At 42.8% G+C, this 25,440-nt stretch overlaps 1 protein-coding gene across 1 annotated transcript; it reads left to right on the forward strand.

Moving 5' to 3' along the window:
* Positions 1–1,117: 1,117 nt before the first annotated feature.
* On the forward strand, positions 1,118–25,419 carry nipbla (NIPBL cohesin loading factor a). The gene is made up of 48 exons (XM_037258475.1): positions 1,118–1,515; positions 3,673–3,744; positions 4,770–4,922; positions 5,018–5,183; positions 5,720–5,820; positions 5,908–6,019; positions 6,318–6,481; positions 7,049–7,191; positions 7,513–7,603; positions 7,706–7,927; positions 7,999–8,238; positions 8,333–9,063; positions 9,928–10,141; positions 10,232–10,402; positions 11,487–11,660; positions 11,743–11,904; positions 11,974–12,080; positions 12,157–12,243; positions 12,770–13,001; positions 13,162–13,313; positions 13,751–13,831; positions 13,922–14,022; positions 14,108–14,237; positions 14,353–14,435; positions 15,047–15,179; positions 15,288–15,431; positions 15,502–15,588; positions 15,705–15,925; positions 16,021–16,123; positions 16,387–16,485; positions 16,581–16,727; positions 17,390–17,524; positions 17,606–17,758; positions 17,842–17,950; positions 18,516–18,646; positions 18,747–18,887; positions 19,097–19,190; positions 19,278–19,432; positions 20,107–20,197; positions 20,529–20,702; positions 20,783–20,973; positions 21,064–21,171; positions 21,277–21,477; positions 21,560–21,706; positions 22,037–22,407; positions 22,494–22,668; positions 23,338–23,535; positions 24,139–25,419. The coding sequence occupies exons 3-48, from the start codon at positions 4,859–4,861 to the stop codon at positions 24,499–24,501; spliced, it is 7,599 nt and encodes a 2,532-aa protein (XP_037114370.1). The 5' UTR covers positions 1,118–1,515; positions 3,673–3,744; positions 4,770–4,858; the 3' UTR covers positions 24,502–25,419.
* The last annotated feature ends 21 nt before the right edge of the window (positions 25,420–25,440 follow it).

The raw sequence follows: 25,440 nt of genomic DNA on the forward strand, positions 1-25,440 counted from the left end.
TTACGAATGTAGACTACTTTGTTTCTGATTCCATTTGTACACATTTTTCAATAAGAAATTTCTATCGTAGTATATCTAAAATACTGATAAAATTACATAACTTGTTTTATCACTATGATTTTTTTGGTTAACTGAAACTAATAGATTTTGTAAGTAATTTAATCTTGCTTAGCCAAATGACAGTTGACAGAGCTGTGTTTCCCAAACTGTGGGTCAGAGGTCCTAAATGGGTCCTGGGTCATATATTTTAAGGGTGAAAAAAAGTGCTGTAAATTGGTTTTATTGATGCCAAATGACAAAAGGGCTTTTAAAAAAAAGTTTATAATTCGTGTATAGTATGTCCATGAAATATTCTACTAGGTTTAGTTGACAGGAATGTTTGAGAAAGCCTGTTGTAGAGGATTGTTTTACATAGATAAATGTGGATGTTAACTGTAGTGAAATCGCGAAAGGTTACTTGATGATTCCGTTACAAATCCAGTCAACAAATCTTGTACAGAGACAAATTAATTGGATAGTTTGTTTCTTTGCGTCCACAGAACGTACAGTGTTTGTAACTGTAGATTGCATAATGTTTTGTTAAAATAAAGGAAATAAAAAACAAATATGTACAGTGAGATCCCACATACTTGTTCTGGATTTATCTGCTGATGTGTCTTTTGGAGATTGAGCTTCTTCTATTTTTTGACAAGCATACAAACACAAGAGTTTGTATCAATTCGAAAGTGACGGACATATATGGTATTTTTAAGAAACTTGTTTATCATGAATAAAAGAAAGAAAAGGTTAAAGTGCACTATTTGGAAACCAATATTCCATCGAGATTTGTGCTTGCATAGAACGTTTTTGCTTGATCAAATCAAATTGAAAAACTATGCTTGAGACCAAAAGCCGATATCATTTGAATGAATAGAATCTGCATAGAATTGTATCCAAGTAAATAAAAAAAATAAAAAATGTAGAAGTGGATTTAAAGTGTGACTTTATAAACATGACTGTGGGTTTATAATATTGTCCTGCATCGCCCTCTAGCGTATCGAGGAGTCCCGTTGCGTGGTATTTCATTTTGGCGCCGATGGAGGGAGTCACTCGTGAGAGCTTTGCTCAAGTCAGACGGCGGCACTTCCGGTCGGCATTTTGTTCTACGAGAGGAGGAGAGCCTCTTTCGGCCGATCGCAACAAATCGCAACATTTCTCCTTTTTACGCTCGGAAAAAAAAAAACAAGTGGCTCGCGCTCATCGCACAGGTCAACCGCGACGCCGAAGAAAGGACGTTCGCCTTCCTGATAAACGTGCAAATAATTCGGTCGCGAGTTGTGTGACGGAAGAAGGAGCGAACCGAGCCCGACCCCGGATTATTGTTGATAGCTAGCGAGCTAGCCACCTAGCTCGAACGGGGCTAGCTCGGCAGAGCCAATCCGAGTTTTCTTCTGGAGGAGAAGAAAGGGGGAGCTAGAGATACGGACACAAATCCAAGCTAAAACATTCCCCTCCCTTTGGGCGCCTCATCCGAAGGTAAATACACTCACCTATGTGCAGTCCAGTTTTTTACCAATTCCGCACTTATTAACCAAAACAGTTGTGTTCGAGAGGAGGGCCACCCACGGCGTCGTTAATCGCCGACCGGGAAGGAGATGGATGCTAGCGGGGCTAACTAGCTAGGTGTGTTTTCGCTCTTGCCCAGGCGCACGGCCTCGAAGCTGGATGTCACTCGTCGAAGCCCGCGGACCTGTTCCCGCAGCGTACGCAAACAACCTCGCCGTTTCCCCCCGAAACACGACACAGCCCTTCACATTTTACCCTCGTCGTTTTGCTCCCATACCCCGCTCTCCACTCCAGCGTTTTATTATTATGCCAACTTCATAACATCCAAAGCTAGTCAGCGTTAGCCTTACCGGACAAACCACCCAGCCGACCCGCGGAGTGAGCTCTTTTCCACCGCTTAAGTGATCGCGGCGAGCTCGGGCTTCTGGCTTTAGTCAACAACTTCGTCGAAGTACTAACTTGAAGCTTACATATAGCTGACAATGACTGTCTAATTTGGCCTTATCATTTCAACGTGTGCCGATTAAATCTCATCGAATTATTATGAGTAATATTACGCTTGTGGACCGGTGATGTTGACGACAGCCACCATTCACTGTGCATCTGCTCTCCTTTTGTGCCGCCTCCTCGCCTGTCAGTCTCCCAGCTGTCATCTTTGGCCCACACGTCGAGCTCCGAGTGGGAGAACCCCACAGACGTGCTACTACGAGTTCGTGTTTACAACAGCTCCCCTACCCTCATTCTTCGTCCGTTGCTCGCTTTTCTAACTCTTGCCGATTTGTGAGCGTCGACTCGGTCACATTACAATTGGAATCACAGTATGTTTGTCGTACTTGTTGCATTTTATCAGTCGTTCGGCTATTTGCGTCATTGACATTGCGTTTGCGGGGTACGTATACCAATATAGCAGAAGCTTCGATTTCTTCCTCTCGAAACACTGTTTAATTTCTTCTTTTTTAACAGGAAATTGCATTTTATTCAAAACCTTAAGAGTGGCTCACGGGCGTGTTTTGCGTCATTCTGTTTAGTACAACAAAAGTACAATGTATCACCCCGTTATGCACCCCTCTAAACGAAGTTGGTACTGTTTAACTGGTATGCAGGTGTAACAAAAAAGGGAGTGAAAGCAAACTAAATCACCCCAGATTAAGTGACGTGTTTAAGGAAGTCGATTTAGGGCTTTTTAATTTATCTGTCACCCAAGTCTAAAAATAAAATGAACTCTGTATAATGACCAAGTCAGATGATTTACCCTTTGGTTCGGCCAATGTTAACTATTAAAGGACGTCAACTTCATTTATTGCACTATTTTACATCGTCAAGTGTTTAAAGAAGTAACACCTTATATGTGTCGAAAAAAACGTTCCGTTGTTTTTACAACTAAAAAGTAATCCTGTTAATTATGCATAGATGGAATCCTCAAGTAAGATTACGTGGTGTGAGGGTCCTCAGTTTACAATAGCCCTGAGATATGGCTTTTCAAGGTTCCATTATTGTAAATAGCCGACAAGTGTTTTTCATACAAATGTTTAATGTGATTATTCCTTCACCACTGCATGAGCGCAGGTTAGTGATAGGCTGGAATGATTTTGAAATATAATATAATTCTGATTTTCCCTCCTTCGATAATGTAATAGCGATTTATTCTGCAATAATTTTTTCCAAGGTCCTCTACCTATACATTTTTAACAAACAATAAATTAATCTGTTTTACAATAAACATTTACAGATTTGTTATACATACATGCATACAGTCAGTAAGTCCTAAGTCAGATAAGAATAATGCCGACAAATCTGTGACTTTATCGCGTCAACTTTTCATGTTTCCACAAACATTCAGAGTTAAATATTAAAAAAAGAAAAAGGACTGCGCTGCTTCAGCCAGAAACTGAACTAGATAACATAAACCAAAGAAATATACTGTATCCAAAAAGATCAACTGAAATAGATAACTTTTTGTTTTTTTCCCCTATCTCAAGATTAATTTGATTCTTTCTTCAGTCCTAGTTAGTGATAGACTGGCAGGTTCGGACCTGTGCGCAAATTTGGTTTACGTTGATGCTGTCAGAACGGGACTCTGTCATAAACTCAAACCCCTTTAAAGTGCAATGTTTATTTTTTTAACAGATCATAGGAAGATTTGTTTTCATCTGAAATGTCACTGTGTCTACCTGCGACGGCACAGCATTCTTCGACAAGGTATGGTGGCAATAGTTAATGCAAATTGATCCTTGTGATTATTCATGAGCGCAGTCATTTTTTGCAAACTGTTTCTGTAAGTACTGTATGTTTCATCATTGCATTACTCCAAAAGAGCAGTAAAATTGCAACTGTTTGGATAAGATTGCCACTTTTTATCCATTTACATGGTGGTTCAAGGACTTAACGCAATAAAATGTGCGCAATAAGTAGTTAATTTCATAATACCCGTGGGAATGAATGTGTACTTAATATGATATGTATGTACAGGATAATCAGTTTTTAGAAACTGAGAGGAAAACATGACATAGGCATATTGAAATGTCAAGGACTTGTTCAACCAATTTACACTGTCACCAGCTCTGTGAATTATCGTCACAATGTAGGCAGGATTCCCATGGGATGGGAGTCAACCTTACCTTTAATAATGGGATTGCGACGGAACAGGATAAAAAGTTCACAGGAGCAGACGGGAGAGGGATTATTCAGTTGGAAGGTGAAAAGAGAAGACAAACTGTTCAGTAATGGTAAAATGCAACTTTGTTTAATGTGGCTGACCTCCAAAATGGGAGCGATATGGGAGTGGAAATAGTTCTGAACGGGAGTGGAACTCATTTACAGACGTGAATGACGCATAATGGTGTCCATTTATGTCACATAATTTGTGAACACAGGATTTGGGTTTGCCAACCTTTTTGAAAGTGAGAGCTACTTCTTGGCTACCAATAAGTGCAAAGGGCTAGTAATTTGATAAAAAGAACTTCTGAAATATACTGGTACCTCACTGGTGACCCAAGCTCCCCGTGGGCACCACGTCAGTGACCCCTAGTGTACATTCTAGTCTTGCGTTCTTTTCTTGACACCTTGCTCAAGTTGCCTCTGCTTAACAATTAAGTGTCACAAAAAGCCAAAGAAAAAGTACAAACGCAATCCTTTGATCAATTAGATACAACTAGTTGTTCTGCTGTACAGGACTTTGGCGACTCTCTGCAAATCAGCTCTTAAATCTTAATTTCCTCCCTCAGGTGTCAGGAGATGTGAGGACAGGTGTCATCCATCGGCCCCCCCGATCTACCTGTGTATCAACACACTCCCCCCCACCCTCACCTCAAGCATGAATGGGGATATGCCTCATGTTCCCATCACCACTCTTGCTGGGATCGCTAGCCTGACAGACTGTGAGTGACGCCCAACATTCCCTGCCTTAGCACACAGTTGATGAATGTCCTTTTGATGAGCACTTGTCATCTTATTCCTTCGTCTCTTGTTCCAGTGTTGAACCAGCTTCCCCTTCCGTCCCCACTCCCCGCCACCACCACTAAGAGCCTCCTGTACAATGGGAGGATCGCAGAGGAGGTCACCTGTCTACTGGGCTGCCGGGACGAAAACCTAGCTTCCCAGCTTGCCCATGGCCTCAACCAGGTTTCCACAGAGCACATGTAAGTGGCCACGACAAAAAATCTGTCCATTATGTAGGCCCTCTATATAATCTTAGTTGCCATCCTTAGAGCGCCTTATTAGGGTCATCAATGAGCTGAAGTCACTATCAGCTGGTTTTGGCAGGGATGAGAATTTTCCACCAATCGGTGGATTTATGACTTTTTCAGACCAAAATGACCATTCTCGAGATGAGTGTAAATCTTTTGAGAAAATGTAAGCAATTAAAAAGTGGGGCGCTGGAAGTGGTTTCCAACCCGTAGAAAGTGTTGATGTTGGTTTTCCAGTGTGGTCCATGAGAGGGTAGTGAGTGGTATTGCCATTTAATGCATAGTGTTCATTTATAAGTTATTCTTGCTGTTACGGATGATTGAGCGCTAACGTTAGCATTAGCTGGTGCAAAATTGGCAGAGCGCATAATATCATTCCTGCCTGTTTACCTCATTTGATGTGTCATATATCTGTTTGGTGTATTTGATAAGCCCATAAGCATTCAAGTCTTCAAAGTAGCTGCACCTTTTGTGATGTGTTATTGCAGAGAGCTAAAGGACAACCTGGGAAGCGATGAGCCCGAGGGAGACGCGCCACTGCTGCTGCAGACCATGCTGGCCAGAAACCCTGGCATCTTCAGGGAAAAAAGTACGCTGCTCAAACCACATCACTTTTCAGTGGAGTTGTAAACTGAAAGTTTAGCGTCTCAATGATTCCTCATCTTTCCTTGAACAGATGTTATGCAGCAGCCGATGGTACAACAGTACAAGATCACCCAAAATTCCATGCATAGTCCGGCCCAGTCGGCAAATTTCCAGCCGGCGGCAATTTCTCCCAATCCTTCAAGGTAGGTGATCACCATCCAGTTGAAATGGAATCCAAATCAAAATGAAACACAGATTTGTTTTGACTTTAAATTCGGAACCTTTACTGTCAGAGTCACGACTGTCATCAGCATCAAACACTGGCCATGTTTTTTGTACTTTTTATGTTTACTCGATTGGTAGGCAGGCACATCCAAATATCTGTATACAAATCAATAATTACACCATGGTGATCAATAATCTGTAAAAAATACAATTTCTCTGTAATGTGCTATTTGTGCTCTTGCTCATATTTGCCCTGTTTTCCTTTTCCCCTTTTAGTCGTTTTGTGCCCCCCCAGACTGGCTCTAGTAGTAGATACTTGGGCCAGCAAAACAGTCCAGTTCCCAGTCCATACACACCCCAGAGCCCCGCCCCTGGTTACATCCAGCAGTACCCCCACCAACAACCACCCAGCTACAACCAACATCAACAGATACAGCAAGGTGAGTCATCATCAACCACAAGTTCCTCCAATTTGTTGTGATTTAAGAAATCGCCTTTTCGTAATAGCAAACATTTATATAAACAAAGGCTGGGTAACGTGCTACGCAACGCAAGCACCAAAATAAAAGCCTAACAAGCCATTGTCTATGTCGTTATTGGTTAGGCTTTTATTTTAAAGTTGGCGCACAGTGCACTGTTAAGACTCTTACCGTAGCTTGGTGTGATCAATCGATGCAAATTCACCATATTTTCAAATTCATTATAACAAAAATATAACATTTTTACTGTTGTAAAAGGTAACAAATATCACCATGAGAAAAAATTACAATTTCGTTTAATGTTAGTTGTTGCTTCACACAAGCAAAGGGAAGTTACGCGAGAGACAACATGATCACAGGCTGCCTACTTCAAAATTAAATGGCAGTCGCTACTCTGATACTGTGCTCAAATAAAATCAATTCCATGTGTGAAGTCATTAGACCCATTCAAATTCTTTTAGGCTGAAGCATAAACTAGCTTTTGAGGATTTTACAACACAATAATGTGATGTGTTTGCTTTCTCAAAGTGTCTGTGGCCAGTCCAATGGTTCCGGGAAGTATACGAAACATCCACGAAGGCAAGGTATCAGGTATCAATGCTGCCAACCATCACCCAGACAGGCATGGCACTGACGACTACTTGAACATCGTGCACCGGCTCGGCAGCGAGGTACGATAAACGTTTCAGTCCCGATGGATTTTTCTGAATAAACCTGACAGAAAAAGTCTTAGAGAAAAAGTTGCTAAAGGGGATTGAAAAATCAACACGCGGCCATTACTAGGGTCTAAGAAGCAATTATAGGCGGAGAAACTCTGTTTTTAATGTTAACTTGTCCCACCGTTATGTTATAGTGGGTCGCAAGTGCAGAAGGGCTTACTCACAGAAATAGGTAGATAAAAAAAATGATCGACTTGGTAAGTGGGAAGGCACTCCAGACATGCAACTATCTGTACACAAACCCTTTAAATCTGCCCTGTGTGTTTTATTTAGGAGGGGGACTCCGCCTTGAGAAATCCGTCGTTCCCTCTGAGGTCGCCGCAGTCCGGCTGCTCCCCAGCAGCGGGTGAAGGGACACCCAAACGTAATGAATTGGGGGCCAACATTGCTTTCACATGGGATTCATGTGTTTATTCAGTTGGCGTGGGCTTCACTTCGTTTTTTCTTTTGTTCTACTGCCTCACAGCGGGTTCCCGTCCTCCGCTGATTCTGCAGTCGCCACCTCCGTATGCGCCGTCGCCGAGGGAGGGGGGACTCGACCAGAAACAGCATCTTCAGCAACGCAGGAAGATTCCCGCTGTGAAAGAAGAGAAAGACATGTATGACATTGTCAGCTCGCCAAACAAGGACTCCACCAAACTCACGCTCAAGTTGTCCCGGGTCAAGTCGAATGAGTCAGATCCATCAGGTAGGCAAACGCACACTGGGTATCGACAATATTCAAGAAATGAGCAGAGTAATCAATGCCCGATCTTTCAGGTGACACTGTGCCAGGCATGGACCACAACTCAGACAATATGGAGGCGGAACTGGGCTTCCAGCAGGTGCCTGTTCTCCAGCAGAACCTGGGAGCCCGTCACCAGCAGGCCGGGGGTGCCGCTGGTTTCCAGCCTCCTAGTTCCCCTTATGATGATGTGGAGCTCGACGCCCTGGCTGAAATCGAGCGGATAGAGCGAGAGGCGGCAAGCGAGAAGTGTTCTAAGGAAGTCCAAGATAAAGGTACACAGGCCGTCAGGAAGTTTTTTTGGTTTGTTAAATAGAAACATGAAATCTATATTGTTTGTTGGATTTGTTTGTTTGTCTTTGTAAACAGACAAGCCACTGAAAAAGAGGAGACAAGACTCCTTTCCCTTGGAGCCAGGTGCCGGGGGACCCGGTGGTCCCACTGGGGCCCCAGGAAGCGGACCTGCAGGAGGGGGCAATGCTGGCAAACTGACCCCGCAAGAGGCCACGGCAGCAGGCAACGGTGCCAGTCGTCCTCCCCTCATGGTGAGCATCGACCTCCAGCAGGCAGGGAGAGCTGACGGCCAGCTTGACCCCTGTCTGGCTGCCCCTGTCCCGGCCCTAGAGGCCCAACGCTGGCCCGAAGAACCTGCTTGCGGGCCCGCTGCCGTAGAAGGTTCTGACACTGCCTTGCGTTTGAAACCGGACGGACGACCAGAGATCATCAAGAACAGGGTTGATAAACATGATGGCAGAAGAGACATTCGGGAGTCGTCCAAACACAGACACGATGACAAGTCTTCAGACAGGCGGGCGGAGATGCCCAAGTCGTCGGGCCGAGGGGAACATGGACGGGACAGGGACAGGGAATCTGACAAAGATAGGAGGCATCGGAGCGAAACCGGCGATACCCGTTCGAGAAGTGACCGAGATAGATTCGGCTTTCGGGCGTCCTCTGTCGGAGAGCCTGGTCGTAGCAGCCATAGGCAAGACGGTCTCAAGCCGGCTGCCGCGCCATCTGGCGCTAAGCTTCCAGATTCTTTCCCCGCTCACCTCCTGGGAGGACAAAGTGACGCACTGAAGAACTTCCAGATCCCTAAGGTGATCTGGATCGACCCAAACAGCAGTAGCTACCAATCATTCAGTTGTCACTGCCTGCAATCTCACGAAATCATGCCACCGCTCTCCCTTGTTTTCGCATTAGTCTTCTCATGTATGATTGTTTGGTTTGTATTGGGGGTTATTTTAACACATTAATCCGCCTTGAACCATTTCCAAAGTAGATGTTTTGTGTTCTTAATGAAATTGAGCATCTAGTCTATATGGTTGTGAGCAAAAAGGCACAAATCTAAAAAAATAAATAAATATTCCACTGCAGTTTCCCAGTTATCAACGCACCGGTGGAGAACCTGTGGCCCGTGGGCCCTAAATCTCTACTTTTTCTCATTTGAAGTAGTCATCTAAGTATTTGTCACTAGGCTATAGTGAAAACTAACATGAGTTGCTTAGTTCATCAGTGTGCACCATTGATGTTACAGCTGTGCAATATGGACACCATTTTTAGAGAATAGATATAGAAATATATTTTTTAATGGCATTGTAGATTGCTAAAAGTAAAATGAAACAACTATCCAATTACCAATTAATAACATTGTTTTGTGGTACGACTTTTCAAAGAATGCCGTACAGTGCAAGCAATTTGAAATAAGTTCAACAGTCCTTCAAATAGCATTCCATTATGTTTACCAACATTTACTAGGTACAGGAAGAGACAAGATGCATCTAACAATACATACGACAGATGATTCGTACAATCGTACAATAGATCGATATACGTCTTGATATTGCACAGCTCTAATTGACACTGTACCATTTCATATGTTTGTATTCAAAATCCAAACTGAGCTTTTGTTTTTAAGAATAATTGGCATGTAGAGCATCCCTAACTGCTTTCTCTTCTTTCAGATTAAACGTGACATGCATTGTGGCGCTCCACCTGAAAGTCCCATGTGGGGCCAGCCAAAGGTGAAACTGGAGCGGCTGGGTCTGGTGCAGGACTTTGAAAAAAGGCCGAGGCCTGTGGTGGTTTTGAAAAAGCTTTCGGTGGACCAGATCCAAAGAATCATTCGTCACAGTAGGACCGGGAAGAACCGCTTCTCCCCGGCAAAATATGGCAAAAGTAAGAAAAGCGCCAACGACTACTAATCTGTCAACTGATTTGATGTCGTCATCCTGTACCGCCTCTAATGAGATCTTGTCCTCTGTCCAGGCGGCATGGATCCGGCCATTTTGAAGGAACTGCCGCCAGAGTTGCTCGCGGAGATTGAGTCGACCATGCCCCTTTGCGAACGAGTCAAAATGAACAAGAGGAAAAGGAGTACGACCAACGAGAAGCCCAAATACGCTGAGGTCAGCTCGGATGACGATGCAAATGGAGAATGTGAGTCAACTATTTGGATTCCTGTTCAGTGAAAGCATAGTAGCTATTTGTCTTTTAGAGGTTTACTCTGTTTGCTCAAACAATGGCTGCCCCTCTTATCGGCACTGTACCTTAATTAGTCTACGGGTAGGCCATTCCCTTTGTCAAATGAGAAAATTGTGCATTTTTTGCCGACACTTACCAAGTGTCTCTGATATTCTTCAGTCTAAATGATTAAAAAAGGGATAAAGAAGACTACACACTTAACATTCACTTGTCACACTGTGGGCGGTTCTGTCTCCTCCAAAGGGAGACCAAAGGTGAGTGTGCTCTTGTTGCCTTGAGGACACAGGGTTGGAACAAGGCGGCAATTACTCACCCAAAGTGTCAAGGAAAAAAACAAGTACCCATTCAAACATCTATTGTATTTTCGCTCACTTCATCGGCAAGCCACTGAATTACACTTGACTAGTGGCGCGCATCCGCGCAAGTCCCACTTGCAGCACAAAAATGTCGTCAAACACCGCCCCGCCCTGCCCCTACACTGACAACTCCTCCCGCTGCTTGAAAATGGAAATTCTTTAGCCAGTCAGTAGCTGCCAAGTCATTTGTGAAATCTGGAAATTCTTTGTGTGGGGCAGTATTATGCAAATTAGCAGGATTGCGAAATCACAGTCTGGCAAAATCTGAACAGCTTGCGCATAAATTTTAGGAAATAGGCACCTCAAAAAGATTTACTTGGCTGTTGAACTTAACACTTAGCAACATTCTAGAGACCCAAATATTTGTTTACATCCATTACAGTCAAATTTAAATATGACCCCTTTCAAATCAACACCACCGTCAAAGACTCATTCCTTTTCCAAAGTAAAAAACAGTAACTGCTAGCTGTTGTTTACACACAGACATTAGATTACCTGCTGAGACAAATGAAGCAGTCTAGCTGAATTAAAAGATGATGTCATGTTTTGTGGCGATTACAATTCAAGTAGATGGGATGGCATTTTACAAACGCTTCCCCGATAATACATGCGTCCCGCCATCTTCAGTTCTGTAGTGTAACTCACCCATGTGTCTTAAGGTACATGTTCTTAAATTTTCACAGCCCCTAGGAAGCGTCATCGTCGCGACAAAGACAGGACATGGGACTTTGAGGAAAGAGAACGACGGTTCTCGGGCGAACACCGGAGAAGTAGTGTCAAAGAGGGCCGGCGAGGCTCAGGCAGCCGTTACCGGGACTCGTCCGAAGATGATTCGCCTCCTCCCAGCATGAGCGATGGTCTGTTTTTACAAGTGTCCCGTTTTGGCTTGGCATGTTTTGTCTTGGCTAATGCAACCGGATAACAATTCTCCTTGACCAGTTGCCAGGAAATTGAAGATGAAGGAGAAGCAGAAGAAGCGGAAAGCGTACGAACCTAAGCTCACGCAAGAGGAACTGATGGACTCGTCCACGTTCAAAAGGTTCTCAAACAGCATAGACAACATCCTGGAGAACCTGGAGGATGTTGATTTCACCACCATGGGTAAAGCGTCAAAGCGCTATCTGTTGAACCTCTTTTTTGATGTGCACTCACTATGTGGGTTGTGTCCAGCAGCAGACGATGATGAGATACCTCAGGAATTGCTCCTTGGGAAACACCAATTAAACGAGCTGGGCAGCGAATCTGCCAAAATCAAAGCCATGGGCATCACCGGCAGGGTAGTCATATCTTTCGTTCATTTCAGCTACTTTCTTTGGTAAATCAGATTATTATATTCCTTGTGTTTCTTTTTAGATCCCATCAGACAAGCTGGTGAAGTTGCTCAACATACTAGAAAAGAATATCCAGGATGGAGCCAAGCTCTCTACCATGATCAACCATGTGAGTCCCCACTTCCCGCATTGTCTCAAACTGGGCATCACACAAATAGATGAATAGACAAGTAATATAATAACAGGTGGTTGGTTAGGTTAGGGCTGCACAATTATGGCCAAAATGATCAACAGAACCATTTTTTTATCAATGCATTCCAAATGTAAATATTGCAGACGATCAAATGATTTAATTAAACAATTTAATGCATTTAAGTTAGTAGCCACCAAAATCATCACGACTTATGTTTGATAAATTGTGCAGCCCTAGGCAAAGTTTATACGCATTGTTTCAAGCCTTTCTTCAAGCTTGTTTTGACAGAGTGGTCTTGTCTCATGCAAATGAGGCACAGCCCCCTCACCCCCTCTGATGCTGGGCCAATTAGAGTATGACTTTTATTGCCCTGACAACAGGACTTCCTTTCAATTAGACATTGCCTTCAAATAAATAACTGCTTGAAGACAGACAGCTTAGACCTTTCACTTGTGTTCTTGAGGTAAGAAAAAAAAGAATGAATTTCTCTTTGTAATGTCAGGACCACGATGCAGAGGATGAGGAGAGGCTCTGGAGGGACCTCATCATGGAGCGAGTGACCAAGTCAGCTGACGCCTGCCTCACGGCCCTGAACATCATGACATCAGCGCACATGCCGAAGGCCGTGTATATCGAGGACGTCATCGAGCGGGTGCTGCAGTATACAAAGTACCATCTCCAGAACACGCTCTATCCCCAGTATGACCCGGTCTACAGGGTGGACCCGCATGGCGGTGAGGATTGTACTGTTATCTGATCATTATGCCATTAAAAGTTGCTGTCTGGGGAGAGCAATCATATCTAGCTTATCTATTTATCTAATCAATTTGTTATATCTGTCTGTCCATCTATCTATCGCTCTCCATCCATCCATCCATCTAATCATTCATCTAGGTATCTTGTTAAGCTCCAAGGCGAAGCGTGCCAAATGCTCCACACACAAACAGCGTGTCATCATCATGCTCTACAACAAAGTGTGTGATGTCGTAAGCAACATCTCTGAGCTCCTCGAGATCCAGCTGCTCACTGACACCACCATCCTCCAGGTAAAAAGATTGAGATCAATTTGTGTGTGTGTGTGTGTGTGTGTGTGTGTGTGCCTGGGTACATGCAGTGATTAAATGTGGTTAAATGGACACCCAAAACAAAATGTCCCCATGAGGTCCATTGTATTTGGAGTAGTTTGTTCCGGAGTTCATACTGACGCTTCCTAAAACTTTTCTGTATTTTACAAGCAATGAAAGTAACCTCTTAAGAGACAAATATGCTAATAATAACTTGATGCAATTCAACAATCACAAATCACACTTTCACTTTTTAATACTTGATTGCAATCAATTACATTTTCAATTGCGGCCTAAAGAAATGTTCGATTTCATCCCTGTTGGTGATCTACCAATTTTGCAACGGTCTTCATTCAGTTCCTGCTGGTTCCTCGCACTCAAAGCAATTTTTTCTGCATTTTTGCTACCCCCCTCTCCAGGTTTCTTCAATGGGAATCACGCCATTCTTTGTTGAAAATGTCAGTGAGCTGCAGCTGTGCGCCATTAAACTGGTTACAGCGGTGAGTGTTCTGCGGTTTACGCTAAACCAACACTTAAAATTTCCAACCAGAAGTGTCAAAACACCACACTTAAAACATTTCCTCTTCCAGGTGTTCTCGCGTTACGAGAAGCACCGGCAGCTCATTCTAGAGGAGATCTTCACGTCACTGGCCAGGCTGCCCACCAGCAAACGCTCCCTCAGGAATTTCCGGTATGAAAAGATACAATGAGAGCAGGCCCTGCTTTTAATGTGAGGCTGCGACACTCATCCTATACTTTATATATACTTTCTCAAGGTTGAACAGCTCGGACCAGGATGGAGAACCCATGTACATCCAAATGGTGACTGCCTTGGTGTTGCAGCTCATTCAGTGTGTGGTCCACCTACCCAACGACAGAGACATTTTTGAGGAGCATGACAGCATGGTAGGAGAAATTACACATGCGCCTGCAGGTTGTATACGTAGTAAAACGCATGGCAGCTGCCGAAGCGCCGCTGCTCTTGCTGTTGTTTACTTTATTTCATTGTATTTATTTTCAGGTGGACCAAGATGTGTTGATTACCAACTCGTATGAGACGGCAATGCGAACAGCGCAGAACTTCCTTTCTGTTTTCCTCAAAAAGTAAGCAACTCCATTTCCATATTTTTGGTCAGAATACGGATTTTACTATTCAATCATCCAAAGTAAAACACCGTCTTTTCTGTAATGCTGGATGCAAAATTAAAAAAAAAAAAAAAAAGAGTATAATTGAAAGTAAAATAAATAAACGATTATCCTAATTTTGTTCCTATTTATCACGTTCATGAAACCTTTGTCAAAATGGCAAGTAACACAAAGCAAAAGACAGGGAGAGATTCATTTTCTTAAGAGAAAAATGGAAAGTAAATTGCGGTCAGCAGTAGCCAGCGATCAGAGCTGTCATTTTAAGCCTGCTTGTTTGATCTGCAATTCAACCATGGCCTCATCAAAGAAAGGGAACACAGAGCGGCATTTTTAAGAGGTACACAGGAGCTACAATAAAGATGTTAACACACAACTGGTCAATCGCTGGAGGTTGGGCACAGTGGTTAGGATGTCTCCCTCACACACTTCCAGCACAAAAAATGGTTGGACGGCTGAATGAACTGAACTGGGCCATTTACCTTTGAAGGTTCCATTTTCTAATTTGTGGTTAGACTTTCGCTCACCTTCCGTTTCTAGCCTCACCGTATATTTCCCGTTTTCTTCCTCAGATGTGGCAGTAAGCAAGGAGAGGAAGATTACCGGCCGCTGTTTGAGAACTTTGTCCAGGACCTCCTCTCGACGGTTAACAAACCAGAGTGGCCCGCCGCCGAGCTGCTACTCAGTCTGCTCGGCAGACTCCTGGTTAGTGCGATCCGGCTCATTTGTTTGTGAAATGATTTTGGCCTTTGTTTGTTTGTAGTTTACATTCTGTATGCTGCACAAGCCAACAAACTGTTTGATTCTCACCAGGTACACCAGTTCAGCAACAAGCAGACAGAGATGGCACTCCGAGTGGCGTCTCTTGACTACCTCGGTACAGTGGCCGCTCGCCTGAGGAAGGACGCAGTCACTAGCAAGATGGACCAGCGGTCGATTGATCGTATTCTACAACAGGTTCAACAACTCTATAGTTGTTAAATGTACTGCAATGTGCTGAATATTTATCCCTGTGATGTTTCTACAGTCTCAGGGTAGTGATGAAACCCAGCAACTGCAAAAGGCTCTACTGGACTATTTGGAAGACAATGCCGATACAGATGCCTCCCTCGTGGTGAGTTTTAAGCAGAACCAAAGATGGCCTCAGTGAAGCTTAATGTATGAGCGGATACTTTCTGGATGCACTGTAGTATCTAAAAGGATAAGAAATTAAGGCAAACTGCTTTCTAGTTTGCAAGAAAGTTCTACATCGCCCAGTGGTTCCGGGACGCCACAACAGAGGCGGAGAAGTCCATGCGGAATCAGAACCCAAAGGAGGATGACTCCTCAGATGGGCCACAACACGCCAAGGAGATGGAGACCACGGGTGAGATCATGCAGCGTGCTGAGAAGCGCAAGAAGTTCCTACGCAACATCATCAAAACCACGCCAGCTCATTTCGCCACACTAAAGTAAGCCTACATTTCTTCGCACTTGTGTGGTGTGATTGTTGTTGTTTTTTTTGCTGCATGTTAGTCTTTCAACATCTTCTGCTCTTCTCTCTCAGGATGAACTCTGACACTGTGGACTACGAGGACTCCTGTCTGATTGTGCGTTATTTGGCCTCCATGAGGCCGTTTGCACAAAGCTTTGATATTTATTTAACACAGGTAATTATTGAAAACTCCTACCCTGTCTCTATGTTTATCACATAGTGGCATTCAGGTTTTGCTATAAATGTTATTTTTCAACTCAGTTCTTATCATCAGATTTTCTCTTATCCGTCTTACACTTCACAAAAATATGCTTACTGAGCTGAAGTGTCTTGAGAATTTTTGACTCGTAACCCATGCTTAGTGGAATAAAATAAAACATCGAATTAGCATTATTGTATCTTATTGTTTGTTTGTTTGTTTGTTTTGTTTGAATTAAGATATTGCGAGTCCTTGGAGAAAGTGCCATAGCTGTGAGGACTAAAGCCATGAAGTGTCTGTCAGAGGTGGTGGCTGTAGACCCCAGCATCCTGGCGAGGGTACTTGTCGATGTTCCTGTTGAAGACTACCACCGCATTTGACTTTCCTTCCCTTGTCATGTCGTAAACTGACACAACTTTCTCTGCATGTACAGTCCGACATGCAGCGCGGAGTTCACGGCCGCTTGATGGACAATTCCACAAGTGTGAGAGAGGCAGCCGTGGAGCTGCTGGGAAAGTTTGTGCTTAGCAGACCGCAGCTCACCGAGCAGTACTATGACATGCTCATAGAGAGGATCCTGGTAAGATTTAACTCGATCCATATTTACCAGGTTACTGTGGGCCACGTTTGATCTTCATTAATTTCATTCATAGATGAGGTTAAAATTAAAATGCTAAAAATTAATATGTCAAATAATAATTTGTTTTATTATTATATATTTATTCTATTTGAAATTAATTATTAACCATTTTAAAACAATAAATTGCTAATTGTATATTATATCATATAATTGGAGCTGGCTAACTGACAGCATGATAAGCTGTGCACCATTCATAACGTTGTCGGGATTGTCATAAAATAAGAATCCCCTTCAACAGCTTGTGTGGTGCAGTTGCATTACTACCACCCTACACCCTTTTTTGAAATGCAGAAATATGTGGCACCTATAGAAAAAAACTAAACAATCATTATCATAGTGGAATGAATTTTCTTTTTTTCAAATGCACGCTCTTAAGATCTCTTTCCAGGATCTGGAAGCATTACATCGATATTGTTATGCCTGTTGTCATGGAAGTCAATCGGGTTCACGTGGAGTTCACCCTCCATTGCAGTCCTACACTGCCTCCTAGTGTTTGAAACATGCTCCAACACACCACTTTGTTATAACAGCATCTGATTGATTTCCCTTCCTGTTTAAAAAATACTTCAGGTAGTGTTTTATAATTTCATTTATTTCTACAGGACACAGGTATCAGTGTAAGGAAGCGAGTGATTAAGATCCTGAGAGACATCTGTTTAGAGCAGCCCACCTTCAGTAAAATCACAGAGATGTGCGTCAGAATGATTCGCAGAGTCAATGATGAGGAAGGAATCAAGGTATGCTTACTTCATTGCATTGGGTTGTGAACATGCTTTGAAAGATTTACATAAATCACCTTTAATGTCTTTTCTTTATAGAAATTGGTGAATGAGACATTCCAGAAGTTATGGTTCACTCCTACGCCGGCACACGACAAGGAGACCATGACCAGAAAAATTCTCAACATCACCGATGTGGTTGCGGCCTGTCGTGACACCGGCTATGACTGGTTTGAGCAGCTTCTTTCCAATGTAAGTGTTGTGGCAAGACCCTGGCAGGTTACAAAGCCATTTTTAATTTTAAGCATGACGCCGTGCTTTCCCTTTGGGGTTAGCTTCTCAAATCCGAGGAAGATGCGGCGTATAAACCTGCCAAAAAGGCCTGCGTTCAGCTGGTGGACAATCTGGTGGAGCACATCTTAAAATACGAAGAGTCTCTCGCAGGTAAGAAAGCTAATTATGGTTGTACATTGATTAATGTTCTTTATTCAACCTTTACTTATTCCAGAGGATATTGACTTAACGCAACACACATCAATTCATTCAATAACTTAGACACGTTTTTCCACAATATTACTGTGGAAAACGAGCTGCAAGCAAGCTTTTTGTGCTTAACATCAATTCATGAGTTTGTGTGTCAGCCACTGTTGGATTGTGAACATTCCCAGGTTTTTAGCTGGTGAGTGTCTGAAACATGCAACTTTGTAGTAGAACTATTGCACATTAATCAATTCCTATGAAATAGCTCTCAGTTTCAAAAAGATTGGTCACCACTGAACTAGACTTAAATGCCTTTTCTTTGACTGAAACTAAAATATAGAGAGATGATTAAAATATAAACATAAAGCAGCTCTGTCAAAAAAGGCAAAGCCTAAAACAGCTACCAAAACCAACACTGATCTAAGTCTCACCTGAAGTGTCGGTCAAATTTGAACTTTGACTAACTAAGGCGTTTAACCTTGATATACTTGCACGGAACGAATGTCAATGTTTCATCTTTCTTATGCAGAGAGCAGGGGTGTGAACTCCACCCGCTTAGTGGCCTGCATCACTACCTTGTACCTGTTCAGTAAGATCAGGGCCCAACTTATGGTCAAACACGCCATGACCATGCAGCCTTACCTAACCACCAAGTGTAATGTAAGTATCCAAACGTCTCAATAAGTTCTCTGCGTATTCGCTTGCTTTGATTGCTATTAAACCTAAACCCGCTTGTGTTTTTTTTTTTTTTTTTTTTAAGACTGCCAATGACTTCATGGTCATTTGCAATGTGGCAAAGATGTTGGAGCTGGTTGTGCCTCTGATGGAGCACCCCAGCGAGACGTTCCTTGCCACCATAGAAGAGGACCTCATGAAGCTCATCTTCAAATATGGCATGACTGTACGTTAAGGAGGCTCCACATTAATGCTCAGTACTTTCAAAGTTTACATTCACATGTTTGAATATTGTGAAAAGTTCAATCAATACTTTTTATCTTTCATTTGAGAAATCGAAACTGTTATTTTATATAGTGTCATTACCCATCGGGAAATATTTGGAGTCACTGGTCTATGGAATGTGTACTATAACTATGTTCCACTTTGCTGTAGGTGGTGCAGAACTGTGTAAGCTGTTTGGGCGCTGTTGTCAACAAAGTGACACACAACTACAAGTTTGCCTGGGCCTGCTTCAACAAATTCTATAGTGAGATACACATTTCTCCATGTGTCAAATGTCTCTTTTATTGCACTTCTTGGCTCACCATTGCTGCGTTCTTCCTTTTACCTCCAGGTACACTTAATAGGCTGAAAAGCCAGCATCAAGACGATCCGAACAGCACAACGTTGGCAGCAAACAAGCCTGTAATACTGCGAGCGTTGTTCACTGTGGGTGCTCTGAGTCGACACTTTGATTTTGACCTGGAGGAGTTCAAGGGCCCATCAAAGGTATTTATACTGCTTTTAAACCGTTCCCAGCGATCTTGATTCCTCTGTCATATAGTTTTGTCAAAATACCCCAAAGACGAAGAACTGTAGAAAGAGCCTGATCACACACCCTAGTGGAGCTATTTTCACCATGGACCTGAGTGACGCTTCCACCAACCCACACACTCACTCCATGGATGATAAAAATAGCGCCAACACACTCTATATATTGTGTTGATGAAATCCGCCCTTTTTTGTGTTCTGCTCTTTTTTTTTCTGGCTTTTCCCACAGCCCCAAATATGTCAAGGGTTCATTTCAGTGCTGTAATTAAGCATTATTTTAATCATGTCTTCATCTCCTTTTTTTCTCAGTTCCTCGAGAAATCCAATTTCTTTTTAAATAAACATTTTTTAATTACCATTGTTCAGAAACAGGACATCATTTCAGATTGACAGCACAGAAAATGCACAAACTTATTATGATTGTAATTCAGGTATTGATTCGGTCTGTAACTTGTCAGAAAGTAGCCCAAATGTTTATATCGTCCTCTATTTCTACCTCCAGACGGTGTAATGGTCACATCTCTAAATACATTTGTCCATATAGTATCAGTCTGAATTTTCCCCGCCATTGTTTCACCTAATTGGATTACACAACGTGGTGACATAAAAATGTACCTTTTTGTGGGGTACAGATCATTATCAAGGATAAGGTTCTGGAGCTTCTTCTATACTTCACTAAGCATGAAGATGAGAAAGTCAAGACCAAAGCTATCAATGGCTTAGGTAAGTGCAAAACCCATCTTTTGAGGTTGTAAACAGCAAGCAGGCATACTCATTTACTGCAGTTTGTTTTACATTCATGCCTAAGATGTCTTTTTCATGTAAATATTTGCTGGAATTCTGATTTCTGATTTTAGTGATAGACTGCGCCACATTCCGGACTGAAATCTAAAATGTTACATGGAAGAAAATTCCAAATCTTGTACTTTTGGGAAGTGTTTAACATATTCACATTTTTACTTAGCCAATTGCAATCAAAGACCTTTCCTGTGGTATTCAAGTTCAAGGAGCTTTGAACCTGCCATATCAAAATGTTGTTGCTCGCATCTTTCAGGCTTCCTCATGATCATGCATCCCAGCCAAATGTTTGTGCCTGAAGTGAAGGCCTTGTACAACGGCATCCTAGCTGACAGTACCTCATCCATCAACCTCAAAATCAACATCCTCAAAAACCTCCAAACATACCTCCAGGAGGAAGACACAAGGATGCAGGAAGCTGATCGAGAATGTACGTTCCACAACCCAATGAAAAGCTTCATGCGCTATCTCGGTGCTCGATTGTCTCATGGGAGAAATGTGTCTTTACAGGGAAAAAGCTTTCTAAACAGGAGGATCTGAAGGAGATGGGAGATATCTCGTCAGGGATGAGCAGCTCCATTATGCAACTGTACCTGAAGCAGGTCTTGGAGGCTTTCTTCCACTCGCAGTCCAGTGTACGACACTTTGCGCTCAACGTCATCGCACTCACACTGAACCAGGGACTCATCCATCCGGTGCAGGTAAGCCACTTAGAATGATTTGGTCCCCATTGTCAACCTAATATTGAAAGACAGAAGTGAAGAACACATTTCATCCTATTTGTGCGTCAGTGTGTGCCTTACTTGATTGCAATGGGAACCGACCCGGAGCCCACCATGAGGAACAAAGCCGATCAGCAACTGGTAGAAATCGACAAGAAGTACACAGGTTTTATCCATGTGAGTTGGCATTACGGTCATTCATTTAAATTCACTCGTTCTGATTCAACATTGGCATACTTTTTCATTGATTCTTTTCATTTCTCCTGACTCTCTCCTGTACAGATGAAGGCTGTGGCTGGGATGAAGATGTCGTTCAACCTGCAGCAGTCCATCGAGATGTCTCGGAAGACCATCATTCGAGGTTTCAGGCAGGACGAGACCCACTCGGCGCTCTGCTCCCATCTTTTCACCATGATCCGCACCAACCGGCAACACCGGAGGGCCTTCCTCATCTCGCTGCTGAATCTTTTTGATGACAGCGCCGTGAGTATTGGCAACCTGCGAGCTTAAAGCCAAGCATTGTGATTTTTGTTTTAAGTCAGCTTATCTCCTTTTCATTGCGCAGAAGACTGAGGTCAACATGTTGCTGTTCATAGCGGACAACCTAGCCTACTTCCCGTACCAGAGCCAGGAGGAACCTCTCTTTATCATGCACCACATAGACATCTGCCTGTCAGTTTCTGGTAGCAATCTTCTTCAGACCTTTACAGAGGTAATCAAGCTAGGCCAAATATGGTGGACAAAAAAAAAATAGTAGAACCTCTAAAAGTGATACAATTTTAGTCCATCCAAAATTATCTGCCACAACTGTCCAACAAAACTTGGTGAGTCTTTGCTTTTGCTTTGGTACCAGTGATGGCAAAATTGAAACTAGGGCCCGACCGATATGGATTCTTTGAGGCCGATAGCAATTTTGGGCGGGAAAAAAATATTGGGAAGAATTGTGTTAAACTTTGAAGGTTCCACTGGATGAGCACAACTGGTAATGATGAATGGTCACATTGTGCTCATGTGAGTTTTTTTTTTCCCCCCCTCTGTTCAGCTTCTGTTAAAAGAGCCAAGGCGGAAAGAAAAGGTGAAGGTGAAGGTGAAGGAGTGGAAGAGCACATCAGACGGGGAGAATGATGAGGAAAGAATGAACTGCATCTCCCCTGGGAGCGACAAGGGGCACAACAGCGAAGACGACGACGTGGTGCAGATGCCAAAAAAGCCCAGAAAACCAGTCGCTGACTCAGACAACTCTGAGTCCGAATCAGACCTCGACGATTTGAACGTGGACGATACAGAACGAGTCATGAGGCGTCTCCCCGACAATCCCGCTAGCCTCTTGGACTTTGCCAATTCTGTTCAAGGCATCCTATTGCTGCTGGTGCTCAAACAGCATCTGAAGAATCAGTATGGATTCTCAGACGGGTATGCACTACAAGACTTCTGCCAGTTCTGGTATTAAACATGTGCTGTTGTTTGTAATGCTTCCTGTGTGCTTGCTCTTCCCACAGTAAAATCCAAAAGTACTCCCCAACGGAGTCAGCTAAGGTGTACGATAAGGCAGTGAACCGAAAAGTCAGCATTTACTTCCACCCACGACAAACCCTTGACTTCATCGCCAACAACATGGCGCGCGCCACGCTAACAGAAGATGTCAAACGGCGTATTGTCAAACAGTACCTCGACGTAAGTGATGATGGAAGTAATTGACATTAACTTCAAAGTGTTACTCTGTAGCATCTTACATAACAGGTTGTACAATTTTGTACCAGCTTTTGCCTTCAAAGCTATAGGCACTCCAATTTAAAGATATTGCAGTACAACATATTCTCAAGTTGACAAAACTAATACCTGCACAATGCACCTCTTCGTTGATATCCCATAAATGGATTAATCACAATATTAAATAAATAAATTCTCCACTATATAGATATTCTATAGATGCAGCTAGCTGTACTATATGGAGTAAAACTGTGTTTAAAATGTAATAAATTGGATAAAAAGTTTATCATGCGATGATTAACTAGGGGAAAACCCTTAATGTTGGGTAAAGTCTGCACGACAAAGTCTAAAATTGGTTGTACAAGTTTGTGATGTGAGAAGTCACTAAAAATCTATACGAGAATTTCATTCTTATATGAAGGAAAACTGGGTAAAAATGGTAGGTAAAACTTTTTTCTTTGAACTGGACAAAAGGGTAAGTTTTTTTTTTAATTAGGCTGTGAATTGAGGATTTTTTTCCTAGAGAAGAAGTGACCCTTATATTAAAAAGATGACGTCCAAATGTTAACTCAAATAAAAATAATTGCTTCCACATTGTCTTGAAAGGGCTTTTGACATTTGTTCTGGATGTAGTTTAAGGTTCTGATGGAACATCTGGACCCAGACGAGGAAGACGAAGAAGGAGAAGCGTCGGCAAGCGCCAACATCCGAAACAAAGCCATAAATGCCCTGCTGGGAGGCTTGGGACCCTTGTTGGGACCCAGTCCGCGCAATCAGGCAGGGCCAGAGACAGATGACGACTACAGCGACAGTGACGAGCGGACTCCAGGGGTGAGACTGATGGAGAAATACTTGATCACTGTCTGGCTGATTCCTCATTTGTCCAAAACCACTCCATTTCAAGAAATATATATATATTTTAAAAAAGAAAACAGCATTTCTTGAGTTATTCAACACCACATCATTCATCTTAGTATTATACCTTATCTTGCTAAATGGTTGTAATATTTAACAAATGCAAATGTGGGCAAGTCGTTTTCCCAAACTTAATGTTAAAGGTCTAACGCTGCATTCCAGTTGGAAGTTGGATTCATCCCATCCGGTAGGACTGCCAAATTTAGTCATCTAGTTATGACTATCGTGGACGGCCAATTTACTAGCTGCGGGGTTAATTATTTATTGGTTGATCGATCGATCGATTGATTGATTGGTGTTTCATTTACCTCTCAAAACTGCCTTGTTTCCCCCTCGGCTGGTGGTGGTTATCTGCCTGCCTTGTGACTCATACGCAGTCGTGGCTAATAGTGTCATGGCTTAACCGGTGTTAATAGCAGAGTCCACAGACATTTTTTTTCCATTTTATATTCTCTCTCCCGCAATCATAAAGTTGCTTAATTGTGCAATCACTGTCCTCTTGACCCCTCTCCCCTATAGTCTTCCCGGAAGTCGAGACGATCGGGCGACCCGTCGGATCCGGGCCGAATGAGCGAGACGGTGGACGTGATGGACGTGATCGCTCTGTGCTGCCCCAAGTACAAGGACCGGCCGCAGATTGCCCGCGTGGTCCACAAGACTCCCAATGGCTACGCCATCCATTGGATGGCTGGCTCCTACTCGGGGCCATGGGCTGAGGCCAAAAAGCGCGACGGCCGCAAACTGGTGCCTTGGGTGGACACTATCAAGGAGTCGGACGTCATTTACAAGAAGATTTCCTTGACCAGCAACCACAAACTTAGCAACAAAGTAGTGCAGACTTTACGATCGCTGTACGCAGCACGGGAAGGAGGAGCGAGCTAATGGCTCCTGTGCTTTTGTTTTTGTGTTTTTTTAAATCGAATTCCCTCTCCTATCCACTCCCCTGCCGCCTCCACCAACACGGCCAAACTTCACTGGATTCTCACCTTTTCTCTTCCTCTTCCTCATTTTTGTAAGAAAACCACAAGACACTACATACTTTTACATGAGTTATTCTTTGAAATGGACTTATTATTATTATTGTTATTATTATTATATGAGAGAGACTGCTCATGTTTGTGAGTATGTGTACACGTACAGAGAGGATATAGAATCCAGAAGGCATATTGAGATGAAATAATAGGCTCCAGTTCATACTCTGTTGGAACGCTTTTACAATGAGAGACCTGGAAGGGGGTGGGGGGGGGGGGGGGAATGTTTGGTCAACATTGTCATGGGAGCTCCTTCGCTGTTGTGCAGCCAATTCTAGTCGCTCGTTTCTACTCCCAATGTATCATAGTTTAACACAAACAGAAAAGCTAAACAATGTTTATATCTCTGAAGACAAAACTGTAAAGAAAAAAAAAATAAAACCTTAAGTGAATGTTGGAAATTAGTCTTTTTGATGTTCTTATTAAAGTGTTTTTTGGAATTTATTATACTACTAGCACCTGTTTTTTTTTTTCTCCCTTCCAGCTTTTAGATATTTGAAAGACGAAAGAAAAAAAAAACAGAGAAAATAAATAATTTTTATTTTTGTTCACTTGTTTGTCCATGCTGTACAATGGCAGAGTCCTCTGAATATAATTTATTCTATTTCGAACTACGCATGCAGTATATATGTGGCCTATTGCAGAAGGATATTTTGTAAATATAGATTTTTGTTGTTTTAGGTCACCTTAGTAATAAAAGGAATAGGGGATTCATAACCTTTTTGGGGTGGAACAAATACTGCAATAAATTTTCTACTTCTCTTTGTCATTTGTCTCAAAGTGTCACCAT

Source organism: Syngnathus acus, chromosome 9 (genome assembly GCF_901709675.1).
Source record: "Syngnathus acus chromosome 9, fSynAcu1.2, whole genome shotgun sequence".
Taxonomy (NCBI): Eukaryota; Metazoa; Chordata; class Actinopteri; order Syngnathiformes; family Syngnathidae; genus Syngnathus; species Syngnathus acus.

Coding starts and splice junctions, on each gene's coding strand:
- nipbla (XM_037258475.1), top strand. CDS start 4,859: ATGAATGGGGATATGCCTCATGTTCCCATCACCACTCTTGCTGGGATC. Junction 11,905..11,973: donor TGTTGATTTCACCACCATGG/GTAAAGCGTCAA, acceptor GGTTGTGTCCAG/CAGCAGACGATGATGAGATA. Junction 22,669..23,337: donor TTGTCAAACAGTACCTCGAC/GTAAGTGATGAT, acceptor TTCTGGATGTAG/TTTAAGGTTCTGATGGAACA.